We start from the raw sequence: 27,995 nt of genomic DNA, 5'->3' as shown, positions 1-27,995 counted from the left end.
TTGTTGTGGCAGATGGGCTTAGTTACTCCGCAGCATAGGGAATCTTCCACGGGTTGAACTCATGTCTCCTGCATCAGCAGATGGATTCTCATGCACTGAGCTACCAAGGAAGTCCAAAACCACCACCTTTTACCCACTCAGCCACTCACCTAGGGAGTGATCCCTGACTCCTCCCTTTCTTATGACCTCTACATTTAGCTCAATTACCTCTGCTCTGAATTATCTCTAAGAACACTCTATCTGAAAATGGTTTCCTTACCTTCAGTATCCCTATCTCTTACACAGGAGCCTTGGAGGTTTCCTTTGATGACTCCAGATGCCACAACCTAGCTGTGGCTAGTAGCCCTCCACACATTCCTCCACCTGACTCTACGTCTCACTTGCCCCAGTGTTCCCGTTGAGCTGGCCACCCCTTCCCCTCTCTCCCCTCCCTCAGATCCTTCTTGTCCATTTCTGCTGGTCTGCCTCTACCCAGTGAGACTTCCTGTCTTTGTGTCTTCTATCCAAAGCCTGCCTCTCTTTTTCAGTTTAGCTCAGTTCAGTCACTCAGTTGTGTCCGACTCTTTTCAACCCCCTGGACTGCAGCACGCCAGGCCTCCCTGTCCATCACCAACTTCCAGAGTTTACCCAAACTCATGTCCATTGAGTCGGTGATGCCATACAACCATTTCATCCTCTGTCGTCTCCTCCTTCCGCCTTCAATCTTTCCCAGCATCAGGGTCTTTTCAAATGAGTCAGCTCTTCGCATCAGGTGGCCAAAGTATTGGAGTTTCAGGTTCAGCATCAGTCCTTCCAATGAATATTCAGGACTGATCTCCTTTAGGATGGACTGGTTGGAGCTCCTTGCTATCAAGGGACCCTCAAGAGTCTTCTCCAGTACCAGAGTGCCAAAGCATCAATTCTTTGGCACTCAGCTTTCTTCACAGTCCAACTCTCACATCCGTACATGACAACAGGAAAAACCATAGCTTTGACTAGATAAATCCTTGTTGGCAAAGTAATGTCTCTGCTTTTTAATATGCTATCTAGGTTGGTCATAACTTTCCTTCCAAGGAGTAAGCGTCTTTTAATTTCATGGCTGCAGTCACCATCTGCAGTGATTTTGGAGCCCAAGAAAATAGTCTGTCACTGTTTCCATTGCTTCCCATCTATTTGCCATGAAGTGATGGGACCAGATGCCATGATCTTAGTTTTCTGAATGTTGAGCCAAGCCAACTTTTTCACTCTCCTCTTTCACTTTCATCAAGAGGCTCTTTAGTTCTTCTTTGCTTTCTGCCATAAGGGTGGTGTCATCTGCATATCTGAAGTTATTGATATTTCTCCCGGCAATCTTGATTCCAGTTTGTGCTTCATCCAGCCCAGCATTTCTCATGATGTACTCTCTGAAGCCAAAGCTGGTTTCAGTCCCTGAAGCTGCAGGACTGAATGACTTGAATTATATTTCTAATTTTTAACAATGACTAGTATATCTATGCGGGGAAGGCAATGGCAAGCCACTCCAGTACTCTTGCCTGGAAAATCCCATGGATGGAGGGGCCTGGTAGGCTGCAGTCCGTGGGGTCGCTAGGGGTCAGACACGACTGAGCGACTTTACTTTCACTTTTCACTTTCACACATTGGAGAAGGAAATGGCAACCCACTCCAGTGTTCTTGCCTGGAGAATCCCAGGGACGGGGGAGCCTGGTGGGCTTCCGTCTATGGGGTCACACAGAGTTGGACACGACTGAAGTGACTCAGCAGCAGCAACTCTGTGTATAAGTTAAATAAGCAGGATGACAATATATAGGCTTGACGTACTCCTTTTCCTATTTGGAAACAGTCAGTTGTTCCATGTCCAGTTCTAACTGTTGCCTCCTGACCTGCATACAGATTTCTCAGGAGTCAGGTCAGGTGGTCTGGTATTCCCATCTCTTGAAGAATCTTCCACAGTTTGTTGTGATCCACACAGTCAAAGGCTTTGGCATAATCAATAAAGCAGAAGTAGATGTTTTTCTGGAACTGTCCTGCTTTTCGTTTGATCCTATGGATGTTGGTAATTTGATCTCTGGTTCCTCTGCCTTTTCTAAATCCAGCTTGAACATCTGGAAATTCACGGTTCATGTACTGTTGAAGCCTGGCTTGGATAATTTTGAGCATTACTTTGCTAGCATGTGAGATGAGTGCAATTGTGAAGTAGTTTGAGCATTCTTTGGCATTGCCTTTCTTTGGGATTGGAATGAAAACTGACCTCTCTTTTTAGGCCCATTATATGCCTTCACTTTTTTTTTTCTTCTTTCACTTCTTTAATGTTGAATGTAGACTGGGGGATTTGTGACCAGTGGCCCCAGTGTTAATGATGATCGCTGTTATGCAAAAACATCATAGAAGAGACTATAAAATAGCAACATAGCAACCATGGTGGTCTCTGGATTCTGGACAACTGGTACATTTTTGTTTCCTTTTTTCCTTTAAAAAAAGAGTTTCCTATTTTCTAGGCTGGTCATGTATTATGTATTATGATTATACAAAGAGTATAAACTTTATTATGTTTTCTACAGAATAGATTGAAGTCAGGGAGAGGCGGAAGAGCAGGAGATTGTTCTGGAAGGCGGCGGTTGGACAATCTGGATGATTGTCCTTGGGAGGATGGAGAAGTAGAAGGTACAGTGTTAGATGCTGTGGTTAATTCAGAGAAGTCCTAACCTTGCCCCAACCCCTCCACTCTGTGACAAATGAGTTAACCTTCTGAATCTCTACATTTGCTAGTTGTGTGGGCAGCAAATTTACCTTCTCTAAGTCTGATTTGTTCAACAGCTTTAATAACTATGGAACTCTATGCCAGGCACAGTTCTAGATGCTGGAGTCTGGCAAGACACAGTTCAAATTCTCCTCTTTCATGGAGTTTTATATGCTAGAGGAGATACACAGGTAATAAACAACTAGAAATAAGTAATATTTTTATATGTGTACACATATACACATGGGTTTCCTCAGTGGCTCAGCTTTAAAGAATCCGCCTACAATGCAGGAGATGCAGGTAGATCCCTGGGTCAGAAGATCCCCTAGAGGAGGGCATTCCACCCCACTCCATTATTCTTGCCTGGAGATTCCTATGGACAGAGAAGCCTGGTGGGCTACAGTCCATGGAGTTGCAAGAGTCAGACATGACTTATCAACTAAACCACCAACCACCAAAGTGTAGAGTGTGGGAGACTTGGCTCTCTTTTTTGTTTGTTTGATTTTTGTTTTTTGACTGAATGGCATGCAAAATGTGGGATGAGGGATCTTAGTTCCCTGACCAGGGATTGACTCCATGCCACCCGCTAAAGTGGAAGCATGGAATCTTAACCACTGGACCATCAGGGAAGTCCCAAGAGCTGGCTATCTTAAATCAAGTGGTCTGGGGAGGTCTCACTGAAAAGGTGCCATCTGAGCAGAGACCAGAAGGAAATGAGAGAGCCAGCTTGAGTTAGTGCTCAGGGAGAGAATTCCAGATGTGCAAAGGCACCAAGGCAGGAGTGGGCTGGGGTGTCTGAGGAGCAGGAAGGGGGCAAGGCAAGGAGGTGAAACCAGGGGCAGTGAGCCATATGACACGGAACCTGGTCGGTCATGGTTAAGACATCAGTAGTAGACTTCCCTGGTGGTCCAGTGGTTAAGAATGTGCTCGCCAAAGCAGGGGACTCAAGATTAATCCCTGGTCCTGGAAGATCCTGCATGTTGCAGGGCAACGAAGCTCGAGTGCCACAGCTACTAAGCCTGAGCTCTAGAGCCCATGTTCCACAACAAGAGAAGCCACCACAATAAACCCATGCACCGCAACTAGAGTGTAGCCCCTGCTCACTTCAGGTAGAGAAGGCCCTTGAGCAGCAACAAAGACCCAGAGCAGCCAGAAATAAATAAACAAATACTTAAAAGTTCATTAAAATATATTTTAAGAAGACATCAATGGGTAGGGATGTGGCAGCAGGGGTAGTGGTGGATATATTTCAAACACAGAGCCAAGAGGATTTACTGATATATCAGCTGCTGTGGAGTGTGAGTAAACAAACACATCAAGGAACAGTCTTTACAAAAAAAAATTATTTATTTGACTGCACTGGTTCTTAGTTGTGGCACGTAAGACCTAGTTCCATGACCAGAGATCGAACCCAGGCCCCTATATTGGAAGGGCAGAGTCTTAGCCACTGGACCACCAGGAAAGTCTCAAGGAAGAATGTTAAACTGGTTGTGGCCTGAGCACTGGAAGAATGAAGGTGCCGTGTAGCCATTTACTGATCTAGAGAAGGCTGTGGAAGGAGCAGGTTTGGGGGGTGAAATAAAGTTTTGGTTCCGGAGAGTATGTTGGCCTTGCCTGTCATGGCCACGTCTATGACATCTGGGTCAAGGCCTAGAGTAGGTGGTTGGGTACTCAAACCTGGAGTTCAAGGGACAGCCAAGACTAAAGATATAAATTTAGGAGCTGTCAGCATAGAGAGATGAACCTTAAATCTGTGAACCTGAATGAGGTCATCTGGGTGTGGATAAGGACAGAAAGGCATAGAAGGACTGAATCCTGGGCCTTCCAGGGTTTAGATGTCAGGAAGGTGAACAGGAACCAGAAAAATATACAGAGAAGGAAGGGCCAGTGATACAAATGGGAAATCACAGAAGAGTGAAGACCCAGAGGCCAAATGAGGGTGTGTTCACTGGCCGTGAACCCCTGTGTTACTCATATATTTTGTTTTATTTTTGGTCACACCGTATGATTTCCGGGACCTCAGTTCCCTGACCAGGGATTAGACCCAGGTCACGGCAATGAAAGCCCAGGATCCTAAACACTAGGCCACCAGGGAACTCCTGCTATTGCTCATATCATTGACAAAGGCCCACTATCAATATATACATGGGTCAAGTCATGGCGCAACTAAACCCCAGCACCACAACTACCGAGCCTGTGCTCTAGAGCCCTGAGCTACTGAAGCCTGTGTGCCCTAGAGTCCATTCAGTTCAGTCGCTCAGTCATGTCCGACTCTTTGCAACCCCATGAACCGCAACACGCTAGGCCTCCCTGTCCATCACCAACTCCCGGAGTCCACCCAAACCCATGTCCACTGAGTTGGTGATGCCATCCAACCATCTCATTCTCTGTCGTCCCCTTCTCCTCCTGCCTCCAATCCCTCCCAGCATCAGAGTCTTTTCCAGTGAGTCAACTCTTCGCATGAGGTGGCCAAAGTATTGGAGTTCCAGCTTCAACATCAGTCCTTCCAATGAACACCCAGGACTGATCTCCTTTAGAATGGACTGGTTAGATCTCCTTGCTGTCCAAGGGACTCTCAAGAGTCTTCTCCAGCACCACAGTTCAAAAGTATCAATTCTTCGGCACTCAGCTTTCTTTATAGTCCAACTCTCACATCCATACATAACAACAAGAAAAACCATAGCTTTGACTAGATGGACCTTTGTTGGCAAAGTAATGTCTCTGCTTTTTAATATGCTGTCTAGGTTGGTCATAATATTTCTTCCAAGTACTCCACGACAAAAGAAGCCATTGCAGTAAGCCCCCAAACTGCAACTAGGGAGTAGTCCCTGTGCAGCGCCAAGGACCCAGCACAGCCAAAATAAATACATAAATGCACATCGGTGATTCTACCAGCATCTTGTCCACAGTTTCTCAGAGGAGTGGTGTCATGATGGTTACAGGAAAGAAAGGCCACCATTTTTAATGATCAATGGTTGAACAAACCAATTCCATTTAATTTAATGGTTAAATTTAACCATTTATTTTGATTAGCCATGCCCTAATCCCAGTCAGGTTCCCCTGACCTCCCACAGGCACAGTGATGGAAATCTAGAGGGAAGAAGCACTGGAGGGTGGAGGGGAGCAGGTTTGGTGGGGGAGACCATGGCTGGAATTCCAGGAAGGCAGCTGGGGCCTGAGATCCCATGATAGAGCTTTGGTCTCCTGGAATGCTTGTGAGACTCAGATGAGATATGAGCCCAGACAGAGTGCCCTGGCCCTTCAGGATAGTGGCGCCTTGAGCTAGAATGAGGAAGCAGGAAGGGGAGCCAGATCTCAGAGCAGAGAAGTCCTTTGATTTTTAGTGTTACTCACGTCACTCAGTCACGTTTGACTCTTTGAACCCCATGGACTGTAGCCCGCCAGGCTCTTCTGTCCGTGGAATTCTCTAAGCAAGAATACTAGAGTGGATTGCCATTTCCTTCTCCAGGGGGTCTTCCCGACCCAGGGATTGAACCTAAGTCTCCTGAATTGCAGGCAGATTCTTTACCATCTGAGCCACCAAGAGTCCCTCTCTGTGACCCCTGACCTGCCAGACCTTGGAGTCACCATTTCCTCACCCATCTCCCCAAGCAAGAATTCCCTCTCTGATTCCCATTCTAACCTGCCCCACCTCCATCTGTTTTTCTCCCTCTGGCAGCAAGGCATTCCAGTCCTCTCAAATCAGCAGGCCCTCTGGTCCATGGGCCTCTCTGCCACCACCTCATCCCCGGAGTCCTTTACCCTACAGACATCCTCACACCCACCCTAGAGCTGAGCCTGAGTTCATACAATAGCCACAGCAGATACTGTCTGTTCTTTAAAATAAATAATGTCTCCCCTTGTTCCTGCTGTGTCACTAAACAGGCACAACTCATACCTTCTGAAGCCACTGGCCCTTCTTATTATCCTGCTTTCTGAGCACAGAATCCCTCTGGGCACTCTGTGACCTTTATTTCTTTAAAAAAAAAAAAAGAATTTTTTTTTCTGGCTACGCCGTGAGGCATGTGGGATCTTAGTTCCCCGACCAGGGATAAAACCCTCATCCCCTGCAGTGGAAGCGTGGAGAATAAACCACTGAACCACCAGGGGAGTCCCTCTGTGACCTTTCGAGAGAGACCTGCTTTACCTAAGTGAACTTTTACGTAAAAGGTGGGAGGATGGATCTGGGCTAATCCCAGAGAAAGCCTGGGGATCACAGGGGTGGGGTGGGGAGGAAAGGGGAGAGATGATGACGGAGGAAGTCACCTGTCTCCAGCCGGAGAACTGTGCACCCCATTTCATGGAAGAACAGTCTCTTTTTGTCTTGCATTTGTAATTTGCAACACTGTCTACAGTTCACGGAACACAGTGTTCCTTCTCGGGATGATTCCATCCCTGGGGAGCCAGTCCACGGCCTTGACTTTCTGAGCAGTGACATTAACCGAGACAACTGCGTAAGAAGAAAACCCATGAGGCGTGGGGCCTGTGGGTCAGGGGGTGTGGTGGCTAGGGATGTGGGTGTGTCCAGGTGCAGGCTACAGGGCCTTGGAGTGACCCTGCAAGAACAGCACGCCCTCTGCCTCTCTCAATTGCGGCAGGCAATGTCATCGGCTGCTGCAGAGGGGCCTCACAGGGTCCAGCTCAGAGTTCATCTTGGAAGGGGAGAAGGAGAGTCCTTGCCCCTGCCCTGGAGACGTCCATAGTCTAGTTGTGCCAATGAGATAGGAACTCAAGGTTGTTTGAAAAAGGGAAGATATTAAGGAGGTGGGGTGATGATAGGGGAATACTGGGGTGCCCCAGATTTACAGGACAATCTCGAGTCTCCTTAGCCTCCAGGCTCCTCAGCTTTCCTCTCTCAGGAATGAGGTCAAGGCCATCTGCCCTTCCTCCCCTCGGCCTGGAGCATCCACATAGCACAGGTGAAAGGTGAGGAAGGGGAGACACAGTTGGAACCTGGGCTCCTATGGGAGTTTCTCTCTGGTCACCTGCTGTCTGTTCTCAGGACTGTTCAAAGCTGGGGAGTTGACAGTTCTCACAATTGACCTATATGGGAACAGAATCTAAAAAAAAAAAGTGGATATAATATATGTGGGCTTCCCTGGTAGTTCTAGTGGTAAAGAACCTGTCTGCCAATGCAGGAGACAGGGTTCGATCCCTGGGTTGGGAAAATCCCCTGGAATAGGCAAGGGCAAGCCACTACAGTATTCTTGCCTGGAAAATCCCATGGATAGATGAGCCTGGAGGGCTACAGTCCATGGGGTCTCAGAGAGTCAGACACAACTAAAGCGACTTAGCATGTACGCACGTATGTATATGTATCACGTTCATTTTGCTGCCCACCTGAAACTAACAATTTATAAGTCAACCACACTCCAATAAAAATTAATAATAATCTTTTTTAAAAGCAGGGCAGTTGATCTTTCCTCCTCGCAAGCAGAAAAGTTCAGCAGGATATGACCTTGTTAGTTGAGCACCAATAATCAATACTCCAACGTGTGATGTAGCTTATCTCTGGAAAGATACACAATGAACTGGTAGCACTGCCTTCCTCTGGGGAAAACAAGGCAGCTGAGCGAAAGGGGTGGGGGAGGGAGGCTTGTTTTTCTCTGGAATGTATCCTTTTATGCTGTTTTCATGTAATATCATGTGATCATAATATATAATAAAAAATAAATATACTTCAAACTTGAAAGCGATTGTAGTGGTTCCAGGAACCGGTTCAAGGTTGGGCAGAGCCAGGAACTGGCTTTCCTGGGATTTTCTCCTTTAGATCCCCCTCCTCTGACCACAAGAGGTAGGTGAAGGGATAGGAGGGCAGATGAAGGGTTTGGAGGGTCCTGCAGGCCAGGCTTCAGGTGACCTCTGGAGCTGGGTGTCTCATCACTGAGGGCTGCCAATGAGAAGAACACACCTGCCTCCCTTTTCCCCTCCAGCTCCATCACAGACCTTCCCGCTAAGCCCGAGGGCCAAGATAGTGGGGGATGGGGGTGGCAGTTGGCACAGGCTGTACCCTCCCACACAGGGCACTGTGTGCTCACCACCCACCAGCCCGAGCAGTCTGAATGCATCAGCCTCAGAAGTTGTGTCGGCGACGAGAGCCACTGGGAAGGTGGGGAGGGTCATGAAGGTGGGCGTGTGGCCACCCAGGGAGGTCAGGCACTGCTTAGGGGAGAAGGCAGCCCAAGGCAGAATGGGGCAGATGATGAAGACAGCTTCATTCAACCTTGGCATCAACGGGGAAGCCAGAGGTGGCCGCTGCCACTGCTCCTGGGCCAAACCTGGAGGGCTCATTCCATCAGCCCCAGCCCAGCAGGTGCCAGCCCCTGGTCAGCATGGCCAGTGAGCCTCAGTCTGAATGAGCAGCTGAGGTACCGGAGCTGCAATCCCCGTGGCCCCTTCCCCCAGATCTCAGGGCTCCCCAGGAGGTCTTCCCATTGTGCCTCTACCCCAGATCCCCCAAGTCCTGTTCTCCCTGCCTCTTCCACCTACCTGCTCTTCCTTCTCCTGAAACAAGTCCCTCCCTCTGTCTAAACTGGGCCTCCAGGGACTTCCCTGATGGTCCAGTGACTAAGACTCAGTGTTCCCAATGCAGGGGGAGCCAAAGTTCAATCTCTGGTCAGGGAACTAAGATCCTGTATTTCACAACTAAGAGTGCATGCTGCAATTAGCGCAGACCTGGTGCAGTCAAGTAAATAAAATTTTTAAAAAGAGTTCACACGCTGCAACTAAAGATTCTGCATGCCACAGCTAAGACCTGGCACAGCCAAATAAATAAATAAAATACTAAAAAAAAAAAAAAAAACTGGGTCTCCAGGAAGCCTGCTTCCTGTTCGGGTGTATCCCTGGGAGACAGGATAAAGGCCACACGAGGATGTGGTGACACCCTGTGGGCGGGACTCCTGGTTCTGCCACATAACTTTCTAGGCCTCGGCTTCTTCATCGAGAGCCTCCCTACGTCACAGCATTGTCACCAGGATCCCTTGAGGCACTAATTCATCCTGAAAGCACTTTGTAAAATGAGGCATATGTGTCACCTGTGTTATGTTATTGCATATTAGGTAACTGTTACTGGCTCATGGGGATGCGTGTCGTAAACGGATGCTTAATGAATCTTCATCTTGAGCTGATGATGCCTTTAGGGTGCCTAAGAGGGTGGGTGCCCCCCCAGCATTCTTCCCGTGGGCCTAGGCTCTGAAAGTGAGAGGTGAGGGCAAGTAGAGGAAAATCCACCCTTCTAAAGGAATAGGAAGAGCTGGAGACTTCTTCCTAAAGAAGTGGTCTGCTGGCAGGGACAGAACCTGAGGGCCCGGGGTGCCCAGGCCCTGCCTTCCCACTGGGCAGGTCCAGGTCCCAGCCCTGTTCACAGGCCACCCATGGAGAGGAGCAGGATTGAGTCAGAAATGCTACCCTAGCCCCAGGTAGGGTCTACTCCCAGATCCTCAGGGGGCCCTACTCTGCTTGCGGAGAAAAGGAGCTGGAGACCTAGGAAGGCCAGAGCAGAGGGAAGTGAATGGGTGTGTTTTCCAGGGCGGGTGGAGCACAGGAAGCTCTGTGTGCCTGGGACAGGCTGAGTTCACCCACCCCTCGCCTTGCGTCAGCAGCTGAGCTGGCTGCCAGGCCCTGGGAATTAGGCAGGAGGCTCCCAGGAGATTCCTGGCCTTGCCTCCCACTCTCGGGGAGAGGGTGGCAAGGAGGAGCTGGGAGCCTGGGTCTCCACTTCCCGGTCACTCAGCTGCCCCAGCTCCTAGCTTCCCAGGCCGTGAATGGCCCATGTGATTAAGAACAGTACACACAGCTCTGGGCTGCAGAGGCTCACCCTACCTGCCCAAGGTCTCCTTACTGGAAGACTTCCTAGAGTTGGTGGCATCTCCCAAGTAGATCTGGGGACTTTGGAGCTGGTTTCTCTCTGACCTCTATCATCCATGCTTTAAAAATGACCGTCTACCTACAGCAGCAGTTGCTACAAACGTGGGCAGGATGTGTATTTCAACATGGCCTTCCACCTTGCCCCTGCTCTATTAATGATTCATCTCAAGTTAATTTTGACAGGCAATTCACAGAGGGACTCCTGACTATGGTGTTTTTTCCAGGACCCAGCTCCACTGTTTGGGATTTAATGCATTGGTGAGAGCTGCACGAGGACTTCCCAGGTGGCACTAATAGTGAAGAACCCACCTGCCAATGCAGGAGATGTAAGAGATGCAGGTTTGATCCCTGTGTCCAGAAGATCCCCGGAAGGAAAGCATGTCAACCCACTCCAATATTCTTTCCTGGAGAATCCCGTGGACAGAGGAGCTTGGCAAGCTACAGTCCATAGGGTCGCAAAGAGTCGGACACGACTGAAGGACTTCGCACTCATGCATGTGAAAGCTGCTGGCACCTCTTCTTGTCCCTGGATCCTTTTGGGGTGCAAAAGTGTACTACCTGGGGAGCAAGAGTCTGGATTTTTTTTTTCTTTTTTTGGTTGTGCCATGATGCTTGTGGGATCTAAGTTCCCTCACCAGGGATTGAATCTGTGCCCCCGACAGGTGGAAGTGCAGATTCCTGACCGCTGGATAGCCAGGGAAGTCCCAGGAGTCGGTTCTACGTGTAAGCACCACAACAGTCCCCCTTCACCTCCCCAATTCCAAGAGTTTCTCAACAAGAGTGGGTGGAGTTTACGGGTCCTCTGGAGGGCACTGATCAGTCCTCCTCACTCTCTGGCTATCCTACCAGCCTTCTGTGGCCAGTCTGGGGCCCACTTCTGGGTTGTCCAGAGAGCTAAGCTGAGGGCTATGGGCAAAAGAAAGGTGACCCGAGCAGGCGCCAGAGCAGAGACACAGGCAGGAGCAGGAACATAAGAGCTCATGGAGGGCCTGGATCAGCCCTAACTTAGTGCTTCTAGTCTCTTCTGGACCTAGTTTCCAAGTCTCTCTCTCTCAATTCCTTTCTCTCTCCAGGCTTATCTTCTGCTGACCTGGTGCTAGAGTGAAAAACAAACATGCCTCCTCCTGCCACCTGCCATCCAGCCTCCCCACCTCCCATCCCCCCAGTCACAGACCTCTCTGCCCTCCTGGGGTCTTAATCTCATCTGCAGAATGAGGGCACAGGACAAGGTGGGCTACAGCTCCCAGTTCAGGTGTCCAGACGTCATCCTCCAGCCAGAACCTGTTTCTTATGATGTTCTTCCCTTCTCGGCCCACTTCTCAGGCCTTGTTCTTGGTTTTTCCGCTCCTCGTCTTCTGTCCTTCGAATTTGATTCCCTCGTTATCTCAGGATGGACGTGAGGCTCTTCAAAACTCACGTTTGCCTTTTACAAACTGTGTCTCCTGGGTTATCACGTCATCTAGACTGCACCAAAGATGGGGTGCTTCTCCCCAAGGAGCACAAGGAAAGCTCAGCGGGAAGTCCAACCTGGTGGGGCTGAGCAGGGTGGGTTGGTGAGGAGATCGAGGGGGTGGGAGAGGCAAGCCAGGCGCTGATAGAGACAGAATCCCAGGCAGTGTGTACTTGGCCCCAGGCCCAGGGGAGCTGGGACTATCTAAGTTGGAAAAGCCCTTAGAAGTATCTAGGCCAACCTCCCTGCTCCTCCCACCCCATTTTAAAGATAATAATATATAATGTGTTAATTACTCAGTCATGTCCAAATCTTTGCAACCCCATGGATTGTAGGCACCAGGCTCCTCTGTCCGTGGAATTTTCCAGGCAAGAATATTGGAGTGGGATGTCATTTCCTACTCCAAAAATCAAGCAACAGGAAAGAAAGTATAATTTAATACCAAAAAAAGAAAGAGAAACTTGATTTTTCTTAAAAGGTGGTCCATTAAATTGTTCTGCTTCATTGAATATGTGGATACGACGAACTGTGGAAAATTCTTAAAGAGATGGGGATACCAGACTACCTTACCTGCCTCCTGAGAAATCTGTATGCAGGTCAAAAAGCAACAGTTAGAACCATACATGGAATAACAGACTGGTTCCAAATTGGGAAAGGAGTACGACAAGGCTGTGTCATGTCACCCTGCTTATTCAACTTACAGGCAGAGTACATCATGCAAAATGCCGGGTTGGATGAAGCACAAGCTAGAATCAAGATTGCCGGGAGAAATATCAATAACCTCAGATATGCAGATGACACCACCCTTATGGCCGAAAGTGAAGAGGAACTAAAGAGCCTCTTTATGAAAGTGAAAGAGGAGAGTGAAAAACTGGCTTAAAACTCAACATTCAGAAAACTAAGATCATGGCCCCTGGTTCCATCACTTCATGGCAAACAGATGGGGAACAACGGAAACAGTGACAGACTTTATTTTCTTGGGCTCCAAAATCAATGCAGATTTGAAATTTAAAGACATTTGCTCCTTAGAAGGAAAGCGATGACCAACCTAGATAGCATATTAAAAAGCAGAGACATCACTTTGCCAACAAAGGTCCATCTAGTCAAAGCTATGGTTTTTCCAGTAGTCAAATACAGATGTTAGAGTTGGATCATAAAGAAAGCTGAACACTGAAGAATTGATGCTTTGGAACTGTGGTGCTGGAGAAGACTCTTGAGAGTCCCCTAGACAGCAAAGAGACCAAATCAGTCAGTCCTAAAGGAAATCAACCCTGAATATTGATGCTGAAGCTCCAATACTTTGGCCACCTGACTTGATGAGCCGACTCATTGGAAAAGACCCTGATGCTGGAAAAGATTAAAGGCAAAGTAGAAGGGGGCAGCAGAGGATGAAATGGTTAGACAGCATCACCGACCCAATCGATGGCCATGAATTTGAGCAATTTCTGGGAGATAGTGGAGGACAGAGGATGCTGGCAGACTGCAGTCCTTGGGGTCACAAAGAGTCAGACATGACTTAGCCACTGAACAAAGACAACGACAATTAAATGGAATCATTTTGCTTCAGGAAGAACTCACTTCTCAGGTGGTGTTTTTCTCCTTTTTTTGTCACCTACTTGTGACATCCTCATCATGGTCCGTGGATGTCTGAAAACCAGACTTTCCCGAAATCCTTCTGCTCCCGACACCCCTCTCTCTCCTCCACTAGATTTGCACAGTAGAGAAAGGAAACACCTGGGAGAACTTAAAAACACTTCCAAAATGATTTCAGCAGGAATTCCCTGGATGTCCAGTGGTTAGGACTCCGTGCTTTCACTTCGGGGGGCCCGGGTTTAATCCCTAGTCAGGGAATTAAGACCCTGCCAGCTGTGCAGCAAAAGCTAAATAACTAAATAAGAAATAGATAAATAAGGAGTTGTTTTTTTTTAATGAGCTCAATATTGGCATGAAAGTGTTAATTGCTCAGTTGTGTTTGACTCTTTGTGACCCCATGGACTGTGACCTCTCTCCGTGGAATTCTTCAGACAAGAATACTAGAATGGGTAGCCAGGATTACCAAGAGGAGGGGGATAGGAAACACAGGTGGGCAGAAAGAATGATAATTATAACACCAACGATGCCTAAAGGTCACATGTGTATGTGTATGTATGTTTGTTTGTTGAGAAAACAAGTCAGGGAGCCCCTGAAAATGGAGCATGCAGTCAGGAATGCAACCAGGCTTGACCTATATTCACAGTTGAAAGTGAAGTGAAAGTGTTAGTTGCTCAGTGTCCAACCTTTTGTGACTTCATGGACATTAGCCCTCCAGGCTCTCCTGCCCATGGACTTCTCCAGGCAAGAATACTGGAGTAGGTTGCCATTCCCTTCTCCAGAAGATCTTCCAAACCCAGGGATCGAACCCGGGACTCCTGCATTGCAGGCAGATTCTTTACCATCTGAGCCACCAGGGAGGCCCATATTCACTGTTGGGACTGTTATTAGGTACCAATCATTCGACTCCAGTACACGTCAGGGTGTGTTAGGCTAAGTATACATTCAGTTCAGTTCAGTTCAGTTGCTCAGTCGTGTCTGACTCTCCGCGACCCCATTAATCACAGCACGCCAGGCCTCCCTGTCCATCACCAACTCCCGAAGTACACTCAAACTCATGTCCACAGAGTCGGTGATGCCATCCAGCCATCTCATTCTCCATCGTCCCCTTCTCCTCCCGCCCCCAACCTTTCCCAGCATCAGAGTCTTTTCCAGTGAGTTGACTCGTCGCATGAGGTGGCCAAAGTATTGCAGTTTCAGCTTTAGCATCAGTCCCTCCAATGAACACCCAGGATTGATCTCCTTTAGAATGGACTGGTTGGATCTCCTTGCAGTATAAGGGACTCTCAAGAGTCTTCTCCAACACCACAGTTCAAAAGCATCGATTCTTCGGCAATCAGCTTTCTTCACAGTCCAACTCTCACATCTATATATGACCATGGGAAAAACCATTGCCTTGAGTAGACGGACCTTGGTTGGCAAAGTAATGTCTCTGCTTTTTAATATACTATCAAGGTTGGTCATAACTTTCCTTCCAAGGAGCAAGCGTCTTTTAATTTCATGGCTGCAATCAGCATCTGCAGTGATTTTGGAGCCCAAAAAAATAAAGTCTGACACTGTTTCCACTGTTTTTCCATCTTAGATAGATAAAATTTCTTACTCTCACAACAACTCTAAAAAGTAGGTATTAATTGCCCCATTTTAAATGTAAAGAGACCAAGGTTAAGGTGACACAGACGTAAAGCAACTGAGCCTTATTCAAAGTTAGGTCCTTTAGCCCCCAAATCCCATGTTTTTTCCCAGGGATCAGACTGCCTTTTTATTTATTTATGACCGTGCTGCGTGTCTTGAGGGATCTTAGTTCCCCAGGGACTGAACCCAGGCCCTCAGCAGTGAAAGCAGCAAGTCCTAACCACTGGACCACCAGGGAATTCCCAGAGTGCCTCTTTAGAAACCAAAGTGAAAAAGCATGCTGGCAGGTTGCACAGAACACATTCTGAGCCCCACAGTGTGGTCTTGTCTGGGAACAGCCACACTTTCAGGCCCTCCCCAGCTACAAGCCTGCATGCCATACCCTGTGCCCTGTTGGCCCTTCCAGGCCACTAAAGACAGCAAAGCACTCTGGGTAATCCACAAGCTTCTTCACTAAATGGCATCTCTCCAAGACTTGATCCCCCAGTTGGTGACCGTGCTTAGAATTTTCTAGAGTCTAGTTCAGTGGATGAGGGGAAGTGGAAAGGGGGTGTTTGGAGGGTGACTGGCATGGTGAAAAACAAGGGGTGTCATCTATCATCCGGATCACAGAAATATGTGCAGCGCCAAACTGTTCTCCCTGCATCCGTGCTGCCCTCAGACCCACTCAGCACTTCACAGCTGACGCGATCCTCCCAAAATACCATCCCTCCAGCACCCGCATCCCCCAGCTCAGAGCCTCAGTGGCTCCCCTTTGCTCACACTCATTACGGAGGACCCAGCTGCCACCACCTTCTCCAGATTTCTCTCTCACCACTGCCCCTCACACTCGGGAAGTTAAGAGACATAGAACAATTGGATAGCCATGAACTATATGTGGCCATCTGAATTTAATTAAAATTAATTACATTATAGGGAATTCCCTGGCAGTCTCGTGGTAAGGACTCTGTGCTGTCACTGCCATGGCCTAGGTTCAATCCCTGGTTGGGGAACTAAGATCCCACAAGCCACATGGCACAGCTGCCCCCCACCCCCCGCCAAAAAAAAAAAAAAAAAACTTGAAAAAAAGTTAATTACATTATTGTTAAAAATTCAGCTCCTCGGTCACTGTCACATTTCAAGTGCTATTGTGGCTAATGGCTTCTGTAGTGGACAATGTAACTATAGAATGTTCGTATTATCACAGAATGTTCTATTGGAAAACACTAGGTTAGATTTTCCTCTTATAAAGGAAGCCCTGACAAGGAACATTATGAGCTTCAGAGAGATGCAGAGTAGACTTGACCTATTCAGTGACTCTCTCAAGAAATATTTGGCACCTACTGTATCCCAGGTCCTGGATACACAATAGTGGGCAGTTGTGGCAGCTGGTCCTTTCCTGGGAGTGAAAAGCCACTTGCCTGCAATTAGGTGCCATTAGGTGCCCAAGCCCAGGCTGGGGCAGCCAGGAAGGCTTCCTGGAGAAGGGGACAGACATTTAAGCACACACCTGCAGTCTGAGGAGGCACCAGCGAGGCTGAGTTGCTCTCCAGACCATGTTCTTTTTGGCCCTCTGGATCTTTTGTCACAGGCTGTCCCCACTGCCTAGGGAGGGAAGAAGTGAGAATAGTTCCCTCAGCTGGGACCAAGCAGAGTCTCTCTTGAGTCACTAACTCTGAGCTCTTTTCTACTCTCCTCCCACAGGCCATGTGGGTTCAGAGCTAGGTAAATTCAAGACTTGGTGAAAAACAACAACAACAACAACAAAAAAAACAGGCACTAGGGTGGAGGACTCCTCCTGAGAAGTCAAACCCACATATCTGGTGAGGGATGCAGGAGTCTGTACGTGTTGCCAAACTCAGGTTCAGCTGCTCACCACTCAGAAGCCAATAATTTGAGAGGCAAGTGTCAGTGAAAGGAAAGGTGCTTTAATCAGAGAAGCCGGAAATCTGGAGAGAAGGTGGACTTGTGTACCGACACCAGCTGTGAAGATTCTACTCAGCCATACCAGTTTTTAAAGGGAAAATTGGTGGGAAGAATCTCAGGGAATCATCTAGACAGGAGGTTGGGTTCTCCATCATTCTCCATTGTGTGCAGACTGGCTGACTTTGTCTTCAGATGCTATCTTGCCTGCATGATCTGCCTGCAGGATTACTAAGTGGGTTATCAGGGGTAGACAGCTACTCATTTTGTTTTTTAATTTATTTGGCTGCAATGGGTCTTAGCTGCAGCATGCATTATGTAGTTCCCTGCCCAGGGATGGAATCCTCACCCCCTGCATTGCCAGCGAGGAATCTTAACCACTGGACCACCACGGAGGTCTCCACAGAACTACTCATTTTTTAACTGCTTAATTTTTCACTCTTACTTCTTTTCATTTAGGAAAAGAATCAACAGTTTAGACAAGGCTTGGGCTTCCCAGGTAGTGCTAGTGGTAAAGAGCCCAGCTGCCAATGCAGTAGACTTAAGAGACACAGGTTCGGTGCCTGGAGGGAGAAATGGCAACTCATGCCAATATTCTTGCCTGGGAAATCCCGTGGACAGAGAAGCCTGGCAGACAAGACTGAAGCGACTTGGCAAGTATGGAGTGCATTCAGGAGAGCTAAGGAGTAAGTTTCAATTGCTTAGTGATCTCATTCTTATAATTGGATTCTGTTAAAGTTAGAGAAGAACAGAAGTGGGCCAACAGGAAAGGGGTGAAAGAGCTGCTTTCAATTCCCCACTGCCAAACATCATTTCATATCTATGGGACTAGGGGGCAAAGATCCATTTTCTGTAACTTTTTATGCTGACAATGGGCACAGTGTTTATTCTCAGAGTGGGAAATGTTAACATGGGTCTGTAGCCTGTCTTTGTTGACAATTTTAGTTCCCTGCTGACATATATGGGCAGAGTAAACTACAGTCAGTTTGATGCTCACAAAGATATAGGTTATTTTGAGAGATGTATGTTAAGCCCGTTCTCTTGAGGCCAGTTCTTAGAACTGTGCTAGCCATGGATTCAGAACTGCTCAAGATGGAGCAGCTTATGTCATGGCTACAGTCTGGTCATTATGCAGTTAGGGTTTTTCCCCTCTGTTGGTAGTTATAATATCTGTAAAACAACTCAGGAACGTACATCAGACACTGAGTCTGTGACTCTCTTGTCCTCATCAGTAACTGCTTGGTTTGGTACAGGCAGAGGGGTGAGGGAAGGGTGGGGCCACTGCAGGGTTCTAATAGATTCCATTAGTATTCTGAGGCCCACCCTAAGGTGGGTCTCCACCCTCTCCAGCCCTGAGTTCCTGCCTGAGTCAGTCTGGGTAAAAAGTGTAGGGAGCGGCCACTCCCATCCACAGTCTGGAGGGAGCCAGGGCTGGCTAACAGAGCAGAGGGAGTCTCACTTGGGGATCCTAAGTAACAGGAGGGAAAGGGGCAGGGCACAGCTTTTGAAAGAGTGACATGGCCCAAGGACACAACATAAACTGATTAGAATCAAATGGGACCAAGATGGCAGACAAGACTAGATCTAATCCTCAATCAGGAAGTGAAATGACACACCCAGAGGTGCCATGACAGTTCCAAGGCACTGTCAAGAGTAAGGAGTGGGTGGTGGCCGGAATCCTGGAAATCTCTGCCCCTTCCCCAAAATAGTTGGAATAATCCTCCCACTCTAACAGATGAAATGACCCAGCTTATAAAAACTAACCACGCCCCATTTGGCTGCTGCACTCCCCCCTTTGCCACGGCCTACACTCTGTGGAGTGTGCCTCTCTCTGTAGCTGAATAAATTCATTTCTCACCTATCACTTTGTCTCTCACTGAATTCTTTCTGCCATGCAACAAGAAGAACCAGAGCTTCATTAGGTCCTAAAACCAGGTACTGTGGGTTTTGGCTGGGTTAGAGTCCCAGCCACATGGGTTCAAGTCCCAAGCAAGGTTTTGACTGGGTTTGAGTCCCAGTCACGTGAGTTCAAGTCCCAATCTGTGGTAAAAGGTTTCACTATTATCCCCCTGCTCTACTAGAGCCCAGCTGCTAGTCGCCTCCCCAGATGGATGCGCAGCAGCATCCACCCCCGCCTCGCCCTGTGCCCTCTGCCCATCCTCCTCCTCCTGGTGCGGCAGTAATTCACTGACCCGAATTCACACGCGTGTTTTTGAGGGGAAAGAAGGGTCAGAGTGCAGCCCATTAGGCCCTCATCTTCCACATGGCTCAAACCTCCCAACCATGGGGTAACTGGCAAGGAGGAGTATCTTCACCTCCGTTACAGGGATTAAGGTCGGGAGGGGAAATTTGCCAGAGCCAGCTGTGGTGAAGGCAACAACGCTTTCCTGGACGCCTAGCCTGGACCCCCGTAGCGCCCACCCAGCCTCGTGTTTGCATTTCACCCGCGCGCCCTCCTTCACCACCTCCCCCTGGCTCCCTCCCCGGAGCCCCAGCCTTGGGGAGAGGGGGAGAGCGGGGATCAGGGGGCTCCCCGCCCCGCCCGGGTGCGCAGGGTCGGTGGGCGCAGAGCTCGGGCTACCGCTAGAAGCAGGGGTCCGAGACCTCCGTGCCAGCCCGAGCGCCGCTGGAGACCGCTGAGCCGCCTTTTGTTTCGCGCTTCTGCGGAGTCACGGTCACATGCGCTTCCGGCACCGGGTGTTCCGGGCGCAGCGCCAGAGCCAGGGGACTTGCCCGCCCCTCGGCCCAGCCCGCGCGGGGCCGCCCTTCTCCGCTCTCCCCGCGGGCCGCCGGCTTATCTCGGAGACGGCATCCCTGGAGCCTCCCTCCCGGGGGCGTGCCTGTGGGCAGCTCAGCTCCGATGGCCTCTTGTCTTCTCTGAACAACACGTGGATCCTTCCATGGCGGCCTGGCGCGGTCCATACCCAGATGTTTCCTGGGGTCCGCCCGTCTGCCCCACCCCAGACAACACCCAGCGCGCAAAATCGGGTGCATCCCTACCCGATGGAACGCTCGGCGATAAATGGGTGGTGGACAAGTACTGAGCTCTGTTCTCGTCATTTCATGGGGTGGCCGAGCAGCCCCGAGCCTTTCTCCTGCCCCGACCCTGACTCCCGCAAACAAAAAGAAACAAAACTCAGCCCACCCAGGGCGGCCGCCACAGACCATCTAAGGGCCAAAACCCCAGCCAAGGGGCAGAAAAGGGGCCGGCCCTTCTGGCCTGGCCTGGCCCCCACTGCTCTAGCACTCCCAGGCCCAGCCTGTACCCTGGGACACTTGAGAACCTCAGCGCCTCACGGAGGAGGCTGCCTCTGCTTTGCTCAACAGAATTCAAGAATTCATTCAACAAATATTTATTTAAAGCAAAACTATGTGCAGGGCCACCAAGTCTCTCCCAGAGGCCCGCTCCCTGTTAAACCTCCTACAAAATGTGAGTGGATTCTCCTTGTGTTCAAGCAGGACTGCCCAGACTCTTCCCCCTTGAGGTTGAGCTTCCCCCAGAAGGGCTTCATTCAGAGCAGCTTGTGAGGCCATGCCTGGGGGCTGAGAATAGGGGCCCTGCCTGTCCCCTGCTTCCCAGTGGAGAGGCAGCAGGGAGTAGCAGTGCCAGGCTTTGGGTGAGAATGGAGTGGGGACTTGGGGACACTTTCTGTCTCTGGGCCATCCTTCCCAGGGGCCTGGAGGGACTGGGATAAAGGATGGGATTTGGGGGGTGGAAAACTGGAAGAGGAGAGGGAGACAGCCCAAGGGGCAAACTATGGGACCAGAGGTGAGGCCGCACATATGCTGTAGCGTCAGGGCTTGGTGGGGAAGAGCAGGCAGGTGAGCTGCCGGCTGCCACTCTGTCTGTCCAGGAGCGGTAGGGGGTGCTGCGTGTAATGCTGGACCATGGCGGCCACGGAGGAGAAGAGCTGGACAGGGAGAGGAGGGCATCAGTGAGGCCCTTGAGCCCTGTGCCAGGAGAAACTTCCTGAGGGACCTGGGGGGACTCTGGCAAGGGTGCTTTTGGACATTTTTCTACGTATTTTCCTTCCTGTTTGCCCCATGAAGCTCCACAGCATCCTGCTGCCCCATTCTAGGCCTTCCTTGTGATGGCACCAGTGCGCATTTCCCCAAACAACTCTGGGGCCTCTGCCCGGCACCTCCGGCATGGGGACCTGAGGAGTGACTGTCGCTGGTTTGCAGCCTAGCAAATGCTGAGTGCAAAGTTGAGTTCTTGGTACAGACAAAAATCTGGACTACCTAGGCCCTGCCCTCTTCCCAGCTGGGTCCATACAGGTACAAATGCCCTGACCTGGGCCCCGGGCAGGCTGGGCCTTGCAGGAGGGGGCATCTCCTCCAGAGTAGAGTAGGCCTCTTCTCAAAGTGCAGGCTTTTGGGAAAGAGTTCAGATTTATGGCCAAGGATATTGATCACCCTTGGAGAGGATGAGATGGATGGCATCACCGACTAGATGGACATAAGTTTGAGCAGCTCAGGGAGTTGGTGATGGACAGGAAAGCCTAGCATGCTGCAGTCCATGGGGTCGCAAAGAATGGGACATAACTGAGAGACTGAACTGAACTGATCAACCACTCCAGAAAAAGACAAAAATGTGGGGTTTTCCCCAGGGAAATGCTCTTGGCTGGGCCCAGGGGCTGCTCTACTAAGCTTCACCACTTCAGCACCCACCTCCTCATGGTTCCTGCCCTCCCGGCCCAGGGCATAGTGGCGCCCGTCAGCCAGCCGCCTGATAGGAATGTTGAAGACTCGGCCATGGAGAAGTACTGCCAGGGTGAAGGGCTGGGTGCCGCGAGGGCCTGAGCTGGGGCGCACGGTGTAGGCTCCATCCTGGGGAGGAGTGCTCATCCATCAGTCTCACATTTCCAACTGCAGCCCCAACTCCAATCCCTGCTCAGCTGCTCCCACCTGCCAGCCACAGCCCCTGAGCAGAAGGGGTTTCTGGGAAGGCCCCGGGGGTCTGCGGTGGGTGGCCCACCTTCTGGCATCGGAGCAGGGCGCTCTCAGCAGCGTGGCGGTCACAGTTCCCTGAGTACCAAGGCTGGCCCAGCAGATTGCCTTCCTGTACACATACCCAGCAGATCAGTGAAACGCCAGGGCACCAGATCGGGGATGGGGAGCAGAGAACACCCCGGCAGCATGCAGTTGTGTTCCTGTCGGTCTTCCCCAGGCTGAGTCCACCCAAGTTCAACAAAACGTGTCCTGTCTAGAGCCGTGCACACACATGCAGCCCAAGAGGCTCCTGGGAGTAGACCTGGGCTCTGCTCCTGAGGGCCTCCCCTCTGCCCCCCAGCTCACTCGCAGCCCCTCCTCACCTGGGCAGCTGAGGTGTTCTGGGTGGCAGCTATAGAAGAAAGAGAGGTTCTCCTTTCTGCCGGAAGAAGCAGATTATAGCCCTGGGGCTGGCCAGGGATTAGACCTGGGAGGCTTTGGGCCCAGCTGCGAGGGTGAGGGAGGTCCCAGGAGGTGTGCCAAAGGCTTGCCAGTGCTTCACTCCTCCCCTCCTAGGGCTCCCAGTAGGACCCACCGGCTAGGCCACGTGTGACCTCCAAGTGAGGAGTGATGTTAAGGTATGGGCTGGGAGCTTCCCAATTTGGTGCAGACCCTGGAAAATGCCCGGGGGGGTCCTCTCAGACCTGCTCTCAGCTGGAGTCAGAGCTACAGGGACCCCCTCAACTAAGCAGGGTGCACAGGGGCTGGCAGGCAGTCTGGGGCCTGCAGGGCTGTGGCTAGGGAGGGCCCCATGTGAGTGCTGGGTCCATGCTGGTAATGCCTGTACTCACCTTCAGAGGTGTCCTTTGATGCTCCCTAGGACACAGGATGTTGAGTCAGGCCTGCTCCTTTGGGCGGGAAGTCCCGCTCTGAGCCTCCCTCTCCCCCTCACTCCCAACTCACCTCCGCCCCGCCCCCCAACTCCACCCCAACCCCAGCCTCTTACATTCTGAGCTTCTTGTGAGGTTATGGTGGGCCTGTGGGGAGCAAATTGGGAAACAAGAGCTCAGGGCCTTTACCTCCTTCAAAAAAAAAGGTTCAGTGATCCCAGAGATCTCAGGGTCAAGGCTGGGGAAGCCTGGGTTGGCCATTCCACCCCACACACAAAAAAAACTTGGGGCACTCACCTGGGCCCCATGGATATCCTTGGTAGAGGGACTGGGGCCGTCAGGACTGGGGAACTCAGAGTCTGAGTAAAGGCCGGGACTAAAACAGCAGGGCTGAGCATCAAGCAGGGAACTCCAGGAGGCTGGGGGGCAGCTGCAGAGTCTTCTCTGCTTCTCTGCAGCTTGACCTTTGGGGAGTCTGTCCAACCAGGCAGAGTGCTGTCCTGGCCACAATAGCTGGGAAGCCCCCTGCTCTAAGGGGGGTTCCCTCCTTGGCAGGCACAGTGTGGGTCACTCTAGACCGGAGGCGTGTGTGTGTGTGTGTCTGAAGGCAGATATGTGTTGGTGGGGTACTGAGAGAGGATGGGGCAGACACTGGAGCCAGAAGACTGTGCTGTGCTGCTGGTGGGCAGCTGAGGGCCTCAGGGCGGGGCGGGCTGGGTTGGAGGGAGGGGTTCACCTGGACTGGGCTCACACTCCACATAGATGTCCTCATCGGGCTCCTTCGCAGGGCCTGGCACCTAAAATGGGAAGGGAGTGTGGTACCCAGGGTTTGAGCAGTGAGCGGGAAGGAGGAGGAAGCCATCACTTGGGGAGCCCCTACCCCCACCCTAGGTGGGAACGGAATGACTAAAAGTGCTCTTTGCCCGGAAGAGGGCACCCATGAGCACCTCCTTTCCATCCTGGGCTCAGAGAGCCTAAGAGTCCAGGAGGAGTTCTGGGCAGGCACCTCCCCGGGACACTGGCTGACACCCTGCCAGAGCCTCTGGCCGAAAGGGAAGGGGCCTGCTCCAGGCCTTTTCCCCTGGTTTAAGGGATATTTCCTGGCCCTCCCACCCCAACCCACGACCACCAACAACTTCCTAGCCAGTCCTAGAGTGAGGGGCCACTCACCGCTAGGGCCGGTTCACCAGGCTCTGGTAGGAAAAGGAGAGACCCACCAGTCAGGAGCAGCAAGAAGAAAGGAATTCAGTGATACTTAGGCTGGAAAAGCAGAGCTTCCTTGGAGCTTCTCTGAGGGGATCCTCAGAGCCAGCTTTGAAGTCCCAGGAGAAAGCCCTCCTCACCCCTACTTCATACCCCAGGGTGCCCCTCACCTGACCCAGAGACCTCAGCAGGTGCCCAAGGGGCCGAGGAGCCAGGGACTCTGAGTGAGGGCCTCAGCCTCCTCCTAAACTGCCTGCCTTAGGGGATCAGTAGGTAAAAATGAGGAAAATTGGGGGATGCAGTGACTGGGCAAAGCATGAGACCAGTGTGAGGCCAGCTCCACTCTCCCCGCCAACCCCATGGGAGCCAGGATTCCCCTTCTCAGGGCAGGGAATGGGTGGGCCTCGGAACAAGACTGGACATCTCTATTACCTCGCCTTCCAAAGGGCCAGCTCTGCTTCAGGGCCTCCAGTGGGCTCAGCGCTGCCTTGGGCTGTGGGCACAATGCAGTGGCATGAGGGAGAACAAGGGTCAGAGAGCAGCAGCATGAGGAGGGCAAGGGTAGCAGGATGGATGCAGGACTGTGTATATCTGTGCAGCTTGAAAAAAAAAAACACCCCGACTCTTGTGACCCCATGGACTGGCCCACCAGGCTCCGCTGTCCATGGAATTCTCCAGGCAAGAATACTGAGTGGGTTGCCATGCCCTCCTCCAGGGGATCTTCCCAACCCAGGAACTGAACCCAGGTCTCTTGCTTTGACAGGCAGATTCTTTACCTACGGAGCTACCAGGAAAGCCCCTGCCCCAAAAAACTGCAACACAAGCGTTAATGTGCAAACGAGGCGGCTCTCCTCTTTGCCTCTGTTCTATGGCTCTTTCTTTGTTGTGAACCTCTTTTTCTTTTTATTCCCGTACAATATAGGATGAAAGTGGCAGCTCTCAAAGCCCACACCCGGGATCATGGAGGGATGACAGCTGGCAGTGCCTAGCAGCTGAGCGAGGGCTTTCTTCACTCCACAGGCAGGGAGGGTCCTGAGGAGCTCTCAGCTTCGAGAGGCAGCGGAGCTTCAACGCACCCACCCACCCCCACTCCCCACTCCTGGCCCAGGCGACAAGGCTGAGTCTTAGGTGATGCTGATGGGGAGGTGCAAGGACCAGACCAGGCAGGTGGGAGGAGCCACTCTCAACAGGGCTCTGGCTTCCAACACAGCTAATTTTTCAGGGGCCTCTTGAATGCAGATGTGGGGGAATCTTGCATATGGGATGACTCTTAGATTTACTCACTGGAAAATGGTATGCTGGGGTGGGCCGGGCGGGGAGGCTGTGTACCATCTCCGGCTGGGGCTGTGGTGGTGGCAGTGGTGATGTGGGAGGGCCCAGGGGAGCCGAGTGATCTGGAAAACACTCCAACATTGTGACTCCGTGGGCTCCTCCCACGTACGTTCCTGTTTTCCTCTGGCCCCCTAACCCAGGCTCTATTCCCTCCTCTCTCCCTCCCTCCCCTCCCTTGCTCTCTGGCTTCCCGACTGCCCCGTCGCCATGGCAACTGGAGGCGGCCAGCTTCCCTGCCCCCACCTGGCCGAGCTGGGAGCTGTGGGGGTGGGATGCCAGCAGCGACTGGGACTCTCCTGGCATTCCTGTCCTCGCTCCGAGTTGTACAGGGATCTCGGAGGGGGATGGCCAGGCCCCAGGGACCCTGGCAGGCCTCCTGCTTCCCCGCTGTTGCCGTGAGCCCTCCAGGCTCGTCACCCCTTCCCACTCATCGTCCCTCTCCCCTCCTCCCTCCCTACCTCCATCCCTCTGCCCAGCCTAGAGGCCTCAGTGACTGCCAGCTGAGACCTCCCCTTGCTGCCCGAGGCCAAACAGAAGGGGACGAAGCAAAACCGGGGCCCTCTCCCCTTGTGGGGAGCCTCCCGCTCTGCCTCAACTTCCCAGCCCTCACCCAAGTACAGATAGTCGTCCTCAGTGCCAGAAAGGTGGGCAGGGGCGAGGTGGTGGAGTAGAGCCTCACAGGGGGGCAGCTCATATTTATCCTCCTCCTCTGGGGCTTCCAGGAAGGGATGCTGAGCACAGGAAGGACAGAAGGGACACAGGAGCAGTGGCGGCAGCCGCCGCCTCCTCCCACCTGCCAGCTCCGGCTCAGCAGCTGGACTTACCATGTGTCTCCAGGTCCCTGGGACAGACAGAGGAGATGGACAGGGTTCATCTTTTCTCCAGGCTTGGGAGTCTGAACAGGAGATTGGTGAGACTGGCCTCATCTCCTCCCCGCCCAGCCCCTCGCTAGCATAAAGACTTGCTCTCTCTCCCAGATATAATAAACTATCTGCACTTTTCCAGAGGCCTCAAAGGAACCATTCATGATGGGCTTTCCCAACACTGCAGTAGGACCAGTGAGGCGTTTTGGAGATAAGGGGCCCTAACGGCCTGTTCCACTTATGCCAGTCCTCCACCCCATGTGTGCGTGCGTGCTAAGTCATTTCAGTTATGTCTGCCTCCTTGTGACCCCCAAGGAGTGTAGCCCGCCAGGTTCTTCTGTCCATGGCAAGAAAGTGGAGGGGGCTGCCATGCCCTCTCCAGGAGATCTTCCTGACCCAGGAATGAAACCCGTGCCTCTTGTGTCTCCAGCATTGGCAGGCAGGTTCTTAACTACTAGCCCCACCTGGGAAGCCTGCCAGCCCTCCAGCCCATGCAGCTCTAATCCTGAACCAGATAGATGAAAGAGCTAGGCCCAGTGACTTAGAAGTGCTGAACTATAATGGGCAGGAGGTATCCAGAACCCCCAGGGGAGACTCTGAAGGACCCCTGGACATCCCAGGCTACAGTCCATGGGGTCACCAAGAGTCAGACACAACTGAGTGCACACACACACACACACTACACATCTGGGGGGGGTGATCACTTACTTGCACATCTTGGAGGTGGAAGCGGTGGCCCCGACCTGCAATTGGACTCTAGTCAGCTCTGCCCAAGGGGCCCTGAGTTTGTGTCAGCCAGACATCGCACAGCCCAGGGACATTCACAGACATGGCAGTGTGAATGGCACCCCCTGGAGTTGTGCGACAGCAGCCTGGGATCAGGAAAGTGGGAGAAAGAGTTGGGGGGCAGAGCTCATGCCCCTGGGTGCACAGCTTGAGGAGTTGGTGCTCCAGGGAAGCTGGCAGCAGGGGAGCCCTTGTGTTCCCCGGGCAGTGGAGGCACATGAATGATCTTACTGGGCATGGAAGGACCAGGCAGAATCATCACCACTCTAAGGTTGGCTGTGCCCAGGAAAGTTGCAGCGAGGTGGAAACGAGAGGAGGGTGGAGAAAAGAGAGGAGCCCAAGGACTCACCTGGCCTTTTTCCTGCTGAGCTTCTCCTGTAAAGGGTCAGGGAGGGGAGTAAAGGGGTGATCAGTACATCTAGGATGGCTCTCCGTGTCCGGAGTCCTGGGGCCCCAGGGTGGGCAGGTCTGTATATCAGGGGCTGCCCCAGAACCAAGTCTCACCATGGCTAGGGTGAAGGAGCTCTACCTCCCCAGAGCCCAGGTTCTACCACAAATGGCCTGGAGACAGGGGCCCTATTGTTCCTATCATTTGCATCTCTCAAGCACCAGGAAGGAGGACCTGCTGTGGCCTCTAACCCCAGGCCAACTTCACCCATGCCACCCCCAGCCCTAGCTTCCCCTCACCTCCCTTTCATCGCCTCCCACAGCTGAATCTGTAGCCCCTCTGCCCCGCCCCCCAAAAAAAAAACCAGGAGGAAGAACTCCCTCTTCAAAGCCCTGGCCCACAATGCTGGACCAAGGGCCCCCCAGTTTCCTGATCAATGTTCCCC

General features: G+C 51.7%; 1 protein-coding gene across 1 annotated transcript; it reads right to left on the bottom strand.

Annotated features, from left to right (window-relative positions):
• Positions 1-20,548: 20,548 nt before the first annotated feature.
• On the bottom strand, positions 20,549-27,669 carry SH2D6 (SH2 domain containing 6). The gene is made up of 16 exons (XM_088841739.1): positions 27,512-27,669; positions 27,085-27,119; positions 26,338-26,408; positions 26,124-26,244; positions 25,466-25,575; positions 24,614-24,674; positions 24,149-24,171; positions 23,715-23,775; positions 23,276-23,354; positions 23,095-23,125; positions 22,940-22,964; positions 22,684-22,761; positions 22,472-22,527; positions 22,135-22,218; positions 21,828-21,986; positions 20,549-21,067 (listed from the first exon to the last, which is right to left on the bottom strand). The coding sequence occupies exons 1-16, from the start codon at positions 27,667-27,669 to the stop codon at positions 20,951-20,953; spliced, it is 1,269 nt and encodes a 422-aa protein (XP_088697865.1). The 3' UTR covers positions 20,549-20,950.
• Positions 27,670-27,995: the final 326 nt, after the last annotated feature.

This window comes from Moschus berezovskii, chromosome 11 (genome assembly GCF_049115385.1).
Source record: "Moschus berezovskii isolate FMDL1 chromosome 11, NW_MosBer_1.0, whole genome shotgun sequence".
In the NCBI taxonomy this organism is placed as follows: Eukaryota; Metazoa; Chordata; class Mammalia; order Artiodactyla; family Moschidae; genus Moschus; species Moschus berezovskii.
This window is presented reverse-complemented; position numbering and strand designations above follow the sequence as displayed.